Here is a 16540-nt window from a genome sequence, read left to right on the forward strand (position 1 = left end):
ATAATACTAAATTACTTTTAACTAAACATATGTAAAGTACATTATTGTGTTAAATTTAAGTCATTGGTTGGAGTTTAACCAAAGCTTGATATTAGCTCATGCAAGTCAAGTTTGGCTTAACTAGGCTGAACTGGATTCATTTCAATTGTGACAATTTGAATTGTTTGAGATTTTGGGTCACTTATGATATTGATGGGGTCTAATTGGAGTTTCAGAGGTGTAGTGATTGATATTGGGTTTTGATGCAATGACAGATTACACCACAAGAATTCACAGATATGGCATGGCAAGCAATTATCACTGCACCAGAAGTCGCTAAGGAGAACAAGCATCAGATTGTGGAGACTGAGCACTTGATGAAAACTATGTTAGAGCAAAAGAATGGGCTTGCTCGCCGGATCTTCTCTAAGGTTGTGGTCTGGTCAATGTTGTGTTAAGTGTGTTTATATATTAATTAACCGTTGTGTGTAGTTTCATGGTCTCTTTTAGATTATTTACTTTTTACCTATTTAATTAAAGTATTCTAATTAAACTTCTGTTCAATAAATTTAGTTTGAAAATATTGTATCTTAGGTTGAAATTTATTACTGTACAAATAAATTAATGTAAAAATAAATTGTTGGCTTATATATTATGTGTTCACAATTTGATGTTGTGATCACTGAAGACATTAAACTACATGTTCTTTGATTTATTTCTTGCTTAATTACTTGATTGATTTTTTGCAATATAAGTTTGTGTTGTATGATCAGTGATTACTTATATACTAAGAATGCAGTTAACACTTTTCAGTGGATGACGGTCTTTCTGGAAAACTTAATACTTTTTTGGAACTTTGGCGGTGACACATTCCTGAATTGATACAAAATTCCTTTATTATACGCTAAAATTCTTGAATGTTTTGAATACTAAATATTAAATAATTAAATATTATCAAGTAATAAATATTACTTAATAAATAATAATAAATTTAGAATGCATGGTAGCTTTTACAATTCTATTATTTTATATCATGTTTTTGAAACTGTGTTGAACTGAAATTGCAACGGATAGTTATAACAATTATTTGTAATGGGTTAGAATTCCTAAAAATATTTTGAATAGTAAAATAGTAAATATTAAATAAGTAAAAATTATGAATTATTAACTAATAAATATTAAGAATGATTAATAAATATTAGATTCATTGCGGATCATGATTATAAAATAGGTCATATATTAACTATGAAGATAACATGTTCTTTTCTGACTTACTCATGACAACTTTGTATAAATTAAATATATTATATTATATTATATATATATATGATTATAAAATAGGTTTGTGAATAGGTTATTTGGTGTTAAAAATTATGATTTCTCTTTTTCTCTACGACTAGCCGCATTATATATAAAAGATGTTTTTGTATTTTTACATGCACTGGTTGGATCATTAATTACGATGACAAATGTATATATGATTATTAGAGAGGTGCTTGTACTTTATACCAAATTTTAGTTTAAAGTTTAAAAATATTAAAATAACTTTAAGTTTTAAAATTAAAAAAACAAGAAATCTAATAATCCTTACTCACGTCTCTCTCATCCTTATCTCTCTCTTCTCTCTTCTCTTGATTTTTTTTTTTATCTCTCTTGTTTAAACCTTTTTTATGTACTCTAACTTGTCGGCCGTCTTTTAACCAACAACAGCTCAACCATTGGTTAGACAACCAACCAACGCCTAACAGTAGCCAACAATCACGACAGTAGCCGCGACTTGCTTGCAACTCCCTCACTAGCACTCCGACAATGACCCACCACCACGATTGATGAACACCCCACCAACCTTCCGACGACCAATGAACCAATTCTATCATTGATAGTAAACACAAAAGATCTTTGTGAGAAGAATGATGATATTTTAACAACTAAAATTAACAACTTTTTAATGCATATAAAAAATTTAATCGTTCATTTTAAATATTTTTTCTAAAAATATTTTAAATGCATTAATAAAAAGATGCCAATTAGAGAATTGTCAAAATGTTTTCAAGAAAAGTTATTAAAAAAAAGTTTTTCTGCTGAAAATGCTTGTGAGACTTACACATCATATTATCACACTAGTCAATACTATTTATTATTTTATTACAAACCTAAGTTATTACTGGTGAATCTCCTCTCCTCTTTTATCTCGGTCAATAAATTCAAATTAATACGTTAAAAAATTTCATTGTCAATGAACTTGGATTAATATCTCAAAAGAACACCAACTTAAGTCTTGAAAATTTCATATTGCATTTCGCAATTGAACCAAGCCCAGTAAAAATAATAATTAATAAGCAAAAGGCGATTCAAGATTCTCAAATTTTCCATGAATTTATTGTTTCCCTCAATAAGTAGAAATAAATGTTATTTTGCATGCAAAAGTTGCTCAATATCTACAAAACAACTACGTCTCTGGAACAAATCAACCAGTGGATAAGAACTACCTTAAAGATATTCATGCTTATCTCACTTTTCAAGCTTCAATTTTTTTTTTCCGAAAATGCTTTATGATGCGAACAAATAGATTAAAGAAATTCTCTATCAATTTCTCTAAAAAAAAATACAATTAATCTTGTTATAAATTAAAACGTACGAAATAAAAACAAAAAATTAGTTTTCTATTTTTAAGAATTATATTTGAGAAACTTATAAAATAATATCCATTATAATACTAACGAAAACACGTACATAAATAGGTTTTTGTTGCTCGCATTTTTATTATATTATTTTATTTTATTAAGTTAATAGTTAATAATTCTAATTGGTAATTATTAATTTGCAAACGCAGCATTAATTTTAAATTTAATATATATATTTATTGTGTTGTTTTATTTAAATTTCATACAGTGTCTAAGAAATTTAAATTTAAGATAAAGGGAAACTGAATTTATTAATCAGAGACGAAACAAATAGAATCTGAGAAAGCAAAAGAAAATGTCAATTAAAAAAGATGGAAAAAGCAACTCTTGTTTGAAAGAAACACTAATAAATAAACTATCTGGTTGCAAGAGTTTTTTTCATTGAGAGTAATATCTGAAGAAATTTTCATCATTGGCAGCAAGAAACCGAAGGAAAATACCAAGAAAACCCTGCATGAAATGCAAAGTGCACTTAATAATAACACAAAAACACCATGACAATTTTGAAGCTTGACGTGATCACGGTCGCAGATGAAGAGAAAATTCAAGCTGAACAGGACTGGCTTTCGTCCACAAACGCTGTCAAGGTTTAGTTTTTCTTTCCCATATTCAATTCTGTTTCGATCTTTTGTCACCCTTTTGTCAAATTTTTCTCCTTCATCAAGCTTACTTTCTTCCCAGACACATTCTCGTGTTTTCTTGACTGATTATCAACTCTGCATTTTTTTTTCTTGAGCAGTTTACAAACACAACACCGGCAAGGAAGGTCTTCAAGATTCTTTTTTACCTTCACTTGTTTCTAATTGCAGTTTTGGTTACTTCCCTCGCCATCTATGGCATGTTCTATGCCTCTCGCAGCAACTATTTCCACCCAAAAGAGTGGTACCCTCCACTCTTCATATCAATATTATGTGGTGGAGCTATTGGTTTCACATGGCAATGGATCACTGCTAGGAATCCTGCAAAAGCTATTAGAGAAGCATTTTGGCTGAGTCCCCTTCTTACATGTGCAATGGGGATTCTGTTTGTGTACATGGGATATGCAGCAAGTCTTGCAGCTGGTGTAGTTGCTTTGGTTTCTGCAGTAATTCAATCTCTGTATGGTATTTGGGTTAGTCCAAGATTCGAATACGCCAGCAGAGTGTTGTCAGCTTCAATAGCTGATCCTCCTAGCCAAAGCATGAGGTTGGCATTTTCATCAATCCTCATTGGTATTCTTTATTGCAGTTTTATGGTGTGTGGAATTGGTGGAGCTAGAGCAATTGAAAGAACCGAACTAGCTGTCCTTTTCATCTTGGTAATTCTGCTGAGCCTGGGATGGACCTTGCAGTTTCTGAAGAACGTGTTACAAGTCACCATTTCAAGAGTGAAGTATATGCACTTAGCTGGTGGAGTAATCATGGACACCAAAGTGGCATTGAATGACACAGTAAAGTACCTAACTGGAAGTGTTTCCATTGGCTCCATCCTTGTACCCTTTATCTCACTCTTCAGGGGTTTTGCAAGGTCAACAAGTCTGATTGGAGGAGACAGTGGTGAATTCATGTTTTCATGTGTTAGTTGTTATATGGGGATTGCATCTCTTCTTGTGAGCTATGGGAATAGATGGGGTCTGGTGCATGTTGGAGTTTATAACAAGGGGTTTGTGCAGGCATCTTCTGACACTTGGGACATTTTCAATAGGGTTGGTTTGGAAGAACTGATAGATTTGGATCTCACTGCCTCCTTTTGTTTCCTCAGTGGAGTGGCAGGTGGAGCATTCTGTAGCCTAGTCAGTGGAATTTGGAGCATAGTAATACACAAGAACTATGCTACAGAAATATCCATTTATGCTTTCTTGATCGGTTACTTCATGGTAAGATCCAAGAACTTTCTGTTTCTCACAAGTGTAATACTCTCTTCTTTCTCAATCACTTTTACACATTCAGATTGATGAGTATAATAATAATCTTATCTTTGGCATGGCCTCTCTTATGCAGTTTAGGTTAGCAATGTCATGGCCACAAGCATGTGTCTCAGCTTACTATGTTGCCTACGCAGAGAATCCACAGAGCACTAAATTTGACTCCACCATCCCTGTACGCTTGGAGCAGCTTTATAGATCGCATCCGTAGATAACATTGAGCTAATAATGTTCAGATTTGATGAAATGCTGAACGAACAGTATAAATACATCAGGGTATATCAGTACATTAATCCAAGATGAATTTGCTGATCCCATATTACAGCACTGGAAATGATTTTCACAATGTACATAAAGGTTTAATTTTGATGTAGTCAATAGTGTAATTTTCCTATATGGCATTTTCTTTCATTCACATAACATAAGTTCATACAATTCTTTCCTGAATGAAATCAATAAACTATGACCCTCTTTTCCAGGAAGCATATAAGTAATAATCATCTTCATTCCAAAGATAAATGAAGTCAACCTAATCAAGAATAAGTTGAGGAAGTTTAAGCAGATACTGGCCATTGTATTAATGAAAAGTTTCATTTTAGATGTTCACAAGGACACAATACAATGTTAGAAAAATTCAGCAGATATATGTACATCTAAGAGTAAGATTCTGAAAAAAAATAAAAAGTATTTACCAAGGCAAGAAACAAAGATATTTACCATCATGCCCTGACTTCCTATATGAAGTCAACATTAGAAAATTTCTTGACCCAGTTGCAAATTAAATTCATAAATGTGAATATGTTGTTTCTGAATTAGGTTAAAAGTTAAAAAATAAAGATTATGGAGGAAATAAGTTTGACCTAATGATAATGATAAAAGTTGGAAAGGAAGATGGAAGAGGTTGTAAGACTTCTTCCACTAATTTTAATAGTGTCATCTTTTCAAATTTTAAATAAATTATTATTCTTATTTTTATATCATTATGTGTACTGAATAAATTACTTTTCTTATCTAATGATTTTATGCAAAAGTTATTTATATTTAATTAGAAAAATTCTTGACCCAGTTGCAAATTAAGTTCATAATATGTTGTTTCTTAATTATTTTAAAAGTTGCATAACTATTTATAATTGCATTCTATGTTCATAAATTATAATGGGAGTAAACTCTATATATTGCTATTTAGTTCAGAGTAAGTTGCTCATATTAGGGTTAGGGTTAAATATGTTTTTAGTCCCTAAACTATTGGCCATTTCTGGTTTTCGTCCCTCTTCCAAAGTAAGGTACACTTTAGTCCTCGTACTTTTCGAAACTTTGGTTTTAGTCCTCCAAAACTAACACCGTGAAAAATATGCTGACGTGGCTAACGATAGACTGACACAGTTCTTTTTTTTTCAGAGTTTATCAGCTTTTCTTCCTTTCTCTCTCCCTCGTCTCTTCCTTCAATTTCAAAACACAAAACAATTCAGGAATCCTGTACCCAAACCCTCACAGTTGCATCTCGAGCGAGACCAGCGGAAGCAATTTTGTTCTCTGTGGGGTGACAAGTAACAGATATTACAGTATCTGTATGGCCTTCAAGTCACTGAATCATATTTTTCTGCTTCTAATTTTTTCTCCAGCAGCACATGGAGATTGTTGGAAGTCTTAAGCATGAGAATGTTGTTGAGCTCAAGGCATATTATTATTCCAAAGATGAGAAACTCATGGTATATGATTATCACAGTCAGGGGAGCATAGCTTCCATTTTGCATGGTACGTACTACTGTTTTAGCTCATGGCAATCTGTCTTGCAGTTGACTTATGTTCTAATTTGCAATAATGCACTTTAATCAAATGTTAGTAGATATATGTATTGTCAAATTCACCAATTTAGATGTGCAAAATTCGTCATAAAAATGGATGTGTTGACTATTCAAATTGCTTCTATGCATGTTACGTTTCTGGCTTAGTTGTAGTCACTGACAAGTATGTAACATCTTGAACAAACGTATATTTTGAATTATGCAGGTCCTTGGAGTTTATGAGTGGTCAGGATGTAACCCTCTCCCACCAGAAATATGGCTTTTGCCCAAATACACCCCAATTCATCCAGGTTTACTACCTTGCCTCATAATCGTATAATTTAATCAGGGAAGGGAAAGGGTGAGGAAAGATGCTTCTTTTATATCTACAATTATTTGCTTATTGAAGTTCTTTGCAAATGTTATACAGGAAAAATGTTATGCTACTGTCGCTTAGTTTACATGCCCATGTCATATTTGTATGGGAAGAAGTTTGTGGGTCCTATTACCAACTTAATCATATCACTAAGAGAAGAAATGTACAACCAGAATTATGGTCAAATCGATTGGAATAAATGTCGTAGCAGGGTTGCCAAGGTTTTGTTTTAGATGCAATTTTTTAGAACAAACTTGCTTAATCCATTAAATAACAATATTATTGCCAATTAGAACATTGAAGTTGGTTACTAAATGGAATTTTCTACATGTCAGGTGCTATGTTTGATTGCACGTTGGGTCGAAAATCCCAACTCAGAGGCATACAAACTTCATTTAGCCAGAATCCCTGATTACTTCTGGCTTGCAGAAGATGGCTTGAAAATTCAGGTTAGCATCAGTACAAATTACATGGATTTGTTTGGACAAAACTTTTGTGAATAATCAAAATCTGAAAAGTGTAAAATTTACTGTTAGCCACACAATGCACCATGTTAATGCACTGAAAAAATTGCAGAGTTTTGGGTCTCAACTGTGGGATGCAGCATTAGCCATACAAGCAATCCTTTCATGTGATTTGAGTGAAGATTAGGGATCTACACTTCAGAAAGCACATCACTTCGTGAAGGCTTCCCAGGTTACATTACATGTTAATAAGCATTTTGCTTGCATTAACGTGAAGAATACTCAGAATCAGAACCATAATGAGAAATTTGATACCATTCGTTTTCTTGATTGAAGGTACGTGAAAATCCATCAGGTGACTTGAAGGCCATACAGATACTGTAATATCTGTTACTTGTCACCCCACAGAGAACAAAATTGCTTCCGCTGGTCTCGCTCGAGATGCATCTGTGAGGGTTTGGGTACAGGATTCCTGAATTGTTTTGTGTTTTGAAATTGAAGGAAGAGACGAGGGAGAGAGAAAGGAAGAAAAGCTGATAAACTCTGAAAAAAAAAAAAACTGTGTCAGTCTACCGTTAGCCACGTCAGCATATTTTTCACGGTGTTAGTTTTGGAGGACTAAAACCAAAGTTTCGAAAAGTATGAGGACTAAAGTGTACCTTACTTTGGAAGAGAGACGAAAACCAGAAATGGCCAATAGTTTAGGGACTAAAAACATATTTAATCTTAATTACTTTTTAACTCATTTTTTCTGGGAAAATATTAAAGCCAATCATCACCATTTTCCTGAAGTTAGGTTTAATTATTAAAAATATGAAAATCTTTAAGTAAATCCTTTACAGTACTTTTGGAGAAAGAGAACATAAATTAATCGAGCTTCCACAATATAAAAGTTGTGCTAGAAAATTATTCTTATAATAAAATCTCTTGTATAACTGGTATTTCTTATTTGTGCAGATCTGCTTGAAGACGTTAGATCCTATACGAAACAGAATATGTTACGTGCAAGTCATTTACTTTTTTTTTCTCACTTGATCTAATGAAATTTAATATGCTTATTTATTTATATTTATTCAATATAATATAATAATATATATATAGTTGATTTGAGTTTTTCAAAACAAAAACAACTCTATACAAAATATATAAGAAAACTATGAACTACTCATTTCCGTCTCGTATCATCATCTATCTCCTTATCTATTCATATTGTGGAGTGATTATAGAACAACAAAACACAAAAGAATATACGATAAATTAGTGAAAAAAAATATTTTCCTAAATTATTTTAAGTATGTCATATATATGAACTAAACATATATAAAATACAATATTTCATTCATATATTCACAAAAACAATTGACACTAGACCATTCGGATATATGTCTTTGACATTGGACTTCAGTATAAGTGTGCACTTGTAGTAGTATTTATATTTTGCAGAGTCATAAAAGTAAAAAGGTTACCAACTTACTACTTACAAAGTTAGTCTCATTCGTGCCTAGGACAAAATAGTTCAGTGGCTATGACCTCTTACGACTCTGACCACATAACTCTATCTACTCTATTTGAGTGTGAATAGTTATTAGAGTCAAGATACCTTCTTAACGACCTTCCATATGTCAATGCATACACTAACAAAACCATAATCAATCCTCCTTGAATTAATACTAACCATTCTGAGATAAATACTTACAAAATCACCCATTAAACATACCATAATAGAACATATAAAATTGAATCAAGCTCTGTAATTTCCTCATCGAGGATATCTACTCGCTCAGTGAGTAGTGCCTAAAAGACCACTCGCTCAACGACCTTATAGCTCGCCTAGCGAAATAAACACTAGAATCCACAGTCATTACCAAGTTAGTGAGCTCTCTGTGGCTTCATCCAACGAGTATATTCTCGTGAAGCAACCACCAAGTCAGTTGCTCTTTGACTTTGACTTCGTCCAACGAGTATATTCTTGATTAACGACAACCAAGTCAATAACTCTCTAACTTTGACTTTGCTCAGCGAGTATATTCTCGTCAAGCAACCACCAAGTCAGTTGCTCTTTGACTTTGACTTCGTCCAACGAGTATATTCTTGGTTAACGACAACCAAGTCAATAACTCTCTAACTTTGACTTTGCTCAGCGAGTATATTCTCGCCCAACAAATATGCATAATTCTCCATAACATAATTATGCAGATTTATGCCATTATAGCTCTGCCAAATAGTTCAACAACTATTATAGGTACCAAACATACCAAATTTCAAATTACACTACCTTCAATGATTCAAACAATGTCATATGTAATACTAATTAGACAACATTCCAAAATTTCATCATACAATTTAAGTAAACCAAATTACCACCCTAATTTCAATTTCACACATAAATTCTAATCACACAACTCTATCATACAAGCATACAATTAGCAATTACAAGGTATCAATCACATAAAAACGATGAAATTAGCTTCTCTTACTTGAAAGACGAATCAAATAGTTCAAGGATCCTATAACACCCTCAAACTCACAAAAAGCTCTATTTGCTTCTATGAACCACATAAACATGATCAGAATGTACCATTAGAACGACTAATCAACAAATACTAACAAAGAAAACTCAAAAACTCTACATGCGAGCCAAAAAGGATCACATGTAGAGAAAGAACGATAGACCAAGAAAAGGAATAGAAAATCAATTTACTATAGTAAAGAAACTGATAAAACAGAAAAGAAGAGTTCACTACAAGGATCACTTGAGCAGTCTTCGATCTTTAAACAAATGAACAAAATGTGAGAAAATCTACAGAGATAGGGTAGAACCCTAGGAGAAAGGTTTTTAGAGAGAAGATATATTTTTAAACAGTGAGACTCGTTTATAAAATTTCTATTTATACTTTAAACTTTTAATATTAAAATAATTGAGTCTCATTTTTTTTAAATACACTACCAATTCTAAAATATGATTTTCTAGACTCTTACAGTTCAATAATTAAAAAATAGTTAAATTTTAAAAAAATGGTTAAATAAAAAAATTTAAAGAAACAATCACTTAAAAAGTAAAATTGATAAAATAATTATTTTAATTTAAAAAATAATGTTTATTTAAAGGATAAAATTGAAAAACAAATGAGAAAATAAAAGAGATTTATAAGTGAAATATGAGCATAGTTAGAATATTTAAGAGGACCGTTATTGTCTTCATGGAGTCATCAATTATGTATAATAATGATTACAACTATTGTCACCTCTTGTTGACTAGACCTGTCAATTTGGTCTCCATTATATGGTTTCGGCCGTGATCCACATTGATTGGGACAAAAAAAAAACACACAGAACCAAAAAATCTCTAATAGAAAAAACTCACGAGCCAAAATATCTACAAAACCCCATGAGCTAGAGTCAACCCATAGATTTGTTTTTTTGAAAATATATTTATTTTCAATACAATAAACATGTTAAACTATTACATAAATAAAATTACAACATATTAAATTATTATCATATTATAAAATTATAACATATTAAACTTCAGATTTATTACTGTACAGTTTATAAACAGATTTAAAATTTTATTTATTTTTATTTTTATTAATTAAATATAGTATTATTGTTAAATAGGTAGTTAAATATAATTTATTACCAATATACAGAAAATGTCTCAAAGTTCATGTGAACAGAATACACATACTAAATTTCTCAATCAAATACATTTTCAAAACTCAATCAATAATTCACCATACAAACTTAACTTAAAATTCGTCTATCAAACAAAATCAAGTAAAATTAACTTCCCTTACCTTATAGCGACGATCAAAGCTTTAAAAACACCCTGATTACTTCTCTCACAAGAAATTTCTAGAAACACCTACGAATCACCAAATTGAAAACGGACAGAGTCCTTAAAACTCTAAATTCACTAAGAACAAGAAAAAAATGTTAAATGATACATGCAAAATGGATTCCATGCATGATCATGAACAAGAGGAAAAAGGTAAAAATAAGTAGAAACTTATCTGCTCTAAAATAGAAATTAATTAGTTAAATTTGTATACATTGTCGTCGTGATCGTTTAAGCACCTAATCGTCAAACAAATTACTTAGGAACAAGAACACTTAGAGAGAAGGTAGAGAACTCTAGAAAAGTAGTTTATAGAGACATGATACGTGTTAAAATAATGAAACTCGTTTATAACAAAACTATTTATAAATAACATATATTTAATATTAAAACAACCAAATTCTTAACTTTATTTTTAATTTTTGTTGCTTACTTTCCACAATAGTCTTAAGTGATAATTCCATCATGATCAACTTATGTTTGAGAAAAGAAACCCTTAGAAGAAATTTTCAAAATAGTCATTCTACATTATTTGATAGTTGTTCAAATCCATGGCTTTTTGTTTCCCTATTATGATTTTGCAGTTCACAATTTTAAAAAAATTGAAAATGGTACTGTTTTGTCAGTAACGTTCTTTACGAGTTCGGAGGAACTGGACCTCTAGTAATTCCGTCTGGAAGAAGTCGGCTTGAAAAGTTGATAAAATAAAATATATTAAATTAATAAAATAAAATAATATAATCAAAGTGAAGCTTGAGTTTTCATACCTGAATATTGTTAATTTTATCAAAAGACATTAGGACATGATTAGATGACAATAAAAAAATTATTTCAATTAAACTAATAGGATTCTTTACTTCAAAGCTTGTGATCTATTTTTCAAGTGTGGCTAATGGTAATGGTGAGATTTTCTTTTGGTTAAATATATTTTTAATTTTTAAATTTTTATTTTAAAATTAAAATTTATTTTTTTCCAAAATTTTGATACAGTTTAATTTTTAAACTTAAAAGTAAATAAATATAATTCTCCTAACTCATTTATATTAAACTTTTTTACTGTAAAATGAATGAAATTTTAAGTTAATATTTACGATGTTTATATGACAGGTTCTAACTTAAATAACATTAACCTGTAACATCATTTAATCCCTAAAAAACTTTAACTTTGTTAGATCAAAAGAATTATAACTATTTATTTTTAAAATTTAAAAACTAAAATATATTAAAATTTAGAATAAAAATAAATTCTAATTTCATGTCCAAAATTTATGTATTTAATATTTTTTTTTCTTTTACAGGGCGTTTGGGTGAAAGCCTATTATTATAATAACGTTCTTTTGTAAATTTTTGTAACATCAAATATTATTCAGAAACTCTTATTACAACTCTAATTAGACAACATAATATTCTTAAATATTAATTAAAAATTGTTAGAAATTGAAATATTTGAAAGTTTGGTATATATTGAAAATGAAAAAGTTCATAACATACAAGAAAAATATCCATAAACATTAAATTTCAAGGTTAAGCAGTGTCATGATATTTTATATAGATAATTCATACATCAAAAGTGATAAGTATTTCCAATCTATTAATCTCAAAAAGAAAATCCAACTAAAATTTGTAATTTATGATTTTTTTCAATAGCTTTTTTTTTTCTTCACCTTCATATATAAGTACTCACTTTCTTATATAAAAACTTATTTTTCATTAAGTGAATTAATTATCCTAAAGTTACCTTTTAACACACACAGAGATAGATATATATAATGAATTATTGAAATAGTATAACTTTTTGCTGCTGTGTGAAAATACAGCCTAAAAGCAACTTTCTGACATAGAAAAATGACCAAAACATTCACGAAACTGATAGTAACACCATACTAATACAATAAAAGAAAAATCATTGTAAAAATTCATAACAGTCAAACAGTAATGAATTGCAGTAGAGAGAAACACAGAACATATGGCCTCCTACTTTCCCATAATTTATACTCATTTATGGAAACTAATATATGGGAAAGTGAAAAATGACAAAGAAAAAATGTTGGCAAAAAGGTATATCAATAAGAAAATGAACCAAACTGAATGTGTGAATCCTTGAGATGTGTATTATTTTATGCCACAGCAGGCATGTCCTTGAGCCATGGATCCAGTGGTTTCCCAATAGAGTAGACAATGAAACCAATCTCACGTAGCTTCTCCACATCCACAACGTTCCTTCCATCAAAAACAAACGCTGGTTTTCTCATGTTGTCATACACTTTCTGATAATCAAGAGTCTTGAACTCATCCCACTCAGTCAGAATGCAAACACCATCTGCATCCTTTGTTGCCTCATATGCATCCCAAACCACACTCACTTTCTTCTCAGTTGTAGGACTAGTTGGCTGCAAGTGAATGGGGTGGTCCCAATCAAACTTGTTCATCCAAAGATCCCTCTGAATTTGGTCCTCAGTCACCTGCGGATCATATATGCTTAGGCGTGCCTTGTCACCAAGTAGTCCCTTGCACACATCAATTGCCGGTGTCTCCCTTGTGTCCCCAGTGTCTTTCTTGAATGCAAACCCCAGAATTGCAATCTTCTTGGTTGCAACTGTGTTGAACATTGAGGAAACCACACGGTTCACGAATCGGCTCTTCTGATAGTCATTGATCTTGATCACTTGCTTCCAGTACTCAGCCACCTCTGGCAGGCCATTGCACTCACAGATGTACACAAGGTTCAAGATATCTTTCTGGAAGCATGACCCACCAAAACCAACACTGGCATTCAGGAACTTGGGGCCAATTCTTGTGTCAGTGCCAACTGCATATGACACTTGTGTGACATTTGCTCCAGTGGCCTCACAAAGTGCTGACATAGCATTCACAGATGAAATTCTCTGCGCCAAGAAGGCATTAGCAGCAAGCTTGGACAGTTCAGCAGACCACAGGTTTGTGGTGAGGATTCTTTCCTCAGGAACCCAATGAGCATAAACACTTTTCAATGTTTGAATGGCCTTTTCACCTTCTGGGGTCTCCCTTCCTCCGATCAGGACCCTGTCTGGGTTGAAAAGATCTTTGATTGCAGTTCCCTCGGCAAGGAATTCTGGGTTTGACAGGATTTGGAACTTGATGCCCTTCCCATTGTGAGTCAAAATTTTCTCTATAGCCTCTGCAGTTTTCACAGGGACGGTGGATTTCTCTACCACAATTTTGTCACTCTTGGAGACATCGGCAATCATGCGAGCTGCACTCTCCCAGTATGTCAAATCTGCAGCCTTGCCTGCTCCAAGACCACGAGTTTTTGTCGGGGTGTTTACGGAGACAAACACTATGTCAGCCTCGTAGACATGTTTCTCAACATCGGTGCTAAAGAAAAGGTTCTTGCCACGACATTGCTTCACCACATCATCAAGGCCTGGCTCGTAGATAGGAAGGTGGTCACTGTTCCATGCTGCAATGCGGGACTTAGAGATATCAACAACAGCAACTTCAATGGTGGGGCACTTCAGTGCAATGACTGCCATTGTAGGACCTCCCACATATCCAGCACCAATGCAGCAAATCTTCACCATTTTTCTTCTCTAAGCAACCTAATCTTCAATGTGTCAGTATATACAAGCCAACGGACAAAACATAGATGTATTCAACAGATGCTTTTAGTGTTGTTTTTCAATTAGAATTAAAGTTTCATCTCAGTAATTTACTTAATAAAACTTTCTATTTAAAGGTCAACATAGATTACCAAAGTGAAACTCCAACTCTGATAGAAAACACCACTAATAACACTATAGAAATAACTGCATCGAAGTTTTGTTGATGAATTTGACATCAGTATATACCAATGATTTGGCGGATGTATTAACACAATATATAAATAATTTGCAATTATATCCACATTACAGGACAGCGTGACAAGACACAATAGCTTGTCTTCAGAAGTTAATTCATGTTAGTGAAAAATATAACAGCATACATCAAATTTCTGTCTGAATCAAGGGCCAACAATGGCATGAAGAATATAGGAATCAACTCATTTTCTTCTGATCATACAGCAAAAAACTCAGAGAAGACACTAAAAATATCCTGATCTAACAGATTCATCCAGGAGAAGATGATTTGATGACAAACTTTCACACAACTGTGGGTTGACCACTCAGAGACACATCTTAAGAAAGTACTATCAGCAGATCTTGCACTAGGTAGAGAAAAATAAATGTTTGATATTTCTATTAATTCCTCAACCACTGATTACAGTAGATCCAAGGCCAAAGAGGTTCAAGACAAATTCCACGACAGCATTGAATCAAGCATAAAATTGAACAACTTAACATTCAAGAAGAGAAAATGGCGAAAGATCTACACACTCACACAAATCAGAATCAAACTCACCAACCAGCAAGAACTAACCACACCCCATCACAATTGTTAACACCAAATATACACCCACAATGATTCAGCTCAAAACATGCTACAAGAGTAGAGAAAGATCTAAACTTTGAGAAAACCCTGAACATAAATCAGGAAATGAGGTGTCAAGTAAACTTCACCTGCAGAGATGAATGAACCTCCTGAGAAGCTTATGTGGAAGAAGTGTCTACAGAGATTATATATACTGTAAACAAATCTTGGTTGGGTAGCTGTTATTACCAAAAGGGACAAGCTTTCTCTGTGAGAGTGACGTGTTTGGTGCAGAGAAGCTTTCTATGGTATTCTGGTGGGGTATCCTTCTACAGTAAAAGCAAGGGCAATGTTGGGATATATGAGCGAATTCACAGAAGTGCTGATGAACATCTTGGCACGTTTCAACCTTTTTCGTGTGTCTCAGTTTCTTCGTCAACTTCAACCACCTTGTCCATGTCACAATCACCTTCTTCATCCTATGAATATAAAATGTTAAGTCTTTCATAACTTAGTATTTAGCTGAGTTTTCTTAAGTATGTTGTTATTAGTGCAAAATGTTATTACTAATCAAGAAAATCTGTCAAGTTATTGTCATATTTAATGAAGAATTTTTCAACCACTGTTTTATAAGAATATTCAAAACTCAGACTTTGATTATAATTTTTAGTTTAATGTAATTCCTATTTATTGACAGTCAGTTTTTGGTTGAGTTTATGTGAATTATTAGTGAAATAAAAACTGAATACAACCAGGTAAATAGTAATCTACTGTTATTTACTTAGAAAATACTTTTAGTATTAATTTTAAGATGATTATAAAAAAGTTTTATATTTTGTATTCCATTTTTTTTTTGTGCTAAATGATACACTTCTCTATTTAGACCAGTTCAGCTCTATTCATGGTTTTTGTGTTTTTTTTATTTTTATCTTTTTAATTTGCATCTTTCAGTCTAAACTTGCATTTGTAATTTTTTATATTTCTTCGAAAAAATAGTTGTTTTTATCCATAGAAATTAAACAATCAACACTCAACCTGAACTAAACTCTTTAGGTACTTAGTTTTTTAAGGCAAAGAACAGTTAATTAGTTAATATAGGAATTGAAAAATACAATGTTGACCACAT

The 16540-nt window shown here is 32.0% G+C and overlaps 2 protein-coding genes across 3 annotated transcripts; one reads left to right on the forward strand and one right to left on the reverse strand.

Moving 5' to 3' along the window:
• Positions 1 to 3049: 3049 nt before the first annotated feature.
• Positions 3050 to 5218, forward strand: LOC124834936 (protein PNS1-like). The gene is made up of 3 exons (XM_047309769.2): positions 3050 to 3250; positions 3403 to 4518; positions 4643 to 5218. The coding sequence occupies exons 1-3, from the start codon at positions 3158 to 3160 to the stop codon at positions 4775 to 4777; spliced, it is 1344 nt and encodes a 447-aa protein (XP_047165725.1). The 5' UTR covers positions 3050 to 3157; the 3' UTR covers positions 4778 to 5218.
• A 7694-nt stretch (positions 5219 to 12912) lies between these two features.
• On the reverse strand, positions 12913 to 15714 carry LOC124834939 (UDP-glucose 6-dehydrogenase 1-like). 2 transcript variants are annotated; one of them, XM_047309770.2, is made up of 2 exons: positions 15564 to 15714; positions 12913 to 14606 (listed from the first exon to the last, which is right to left on the reverse strand). In XM_047309770.2, exon 2 carries the CDS (start codon positions 14586 to 14588, stop codon positions 13146 to 13148), a length of 1443 nt encoding a protein of 480 aa, XP_047165726.1. In that variant the 5' UTR covers positions 14589 to 14606; positions 15564 to 15714; the 3' UTR covers positions 12913 to 13145. The 2 variants fall into 2 exon arrangements, with proteins under 2 accessions (XP_047165726.1, XP_047165728.1); XM_047309772.2 differs by lacking the exon at positions 15564 to 15714 and adding an exon at positions 15406 to 15544.
• Positions 15715 to 16540: the final 826 nt, after the last annotated feature.

The sequence above is a fragment of the Vigna umbellata genome, chromosome 4 (assembly GCF_029865625.1).
Source record: "Vigna umbellata cultivar VRB3 chromosome 4, Vumbellata_1.0, whole genome shotgun sequence".
NCBI classification, from domain to species: Eukaryota; Viridiplantae; Streptophyta; class Magnoliopsida; order Fabales; family Fabaceae; genus Vigna; species Vigna umbellata.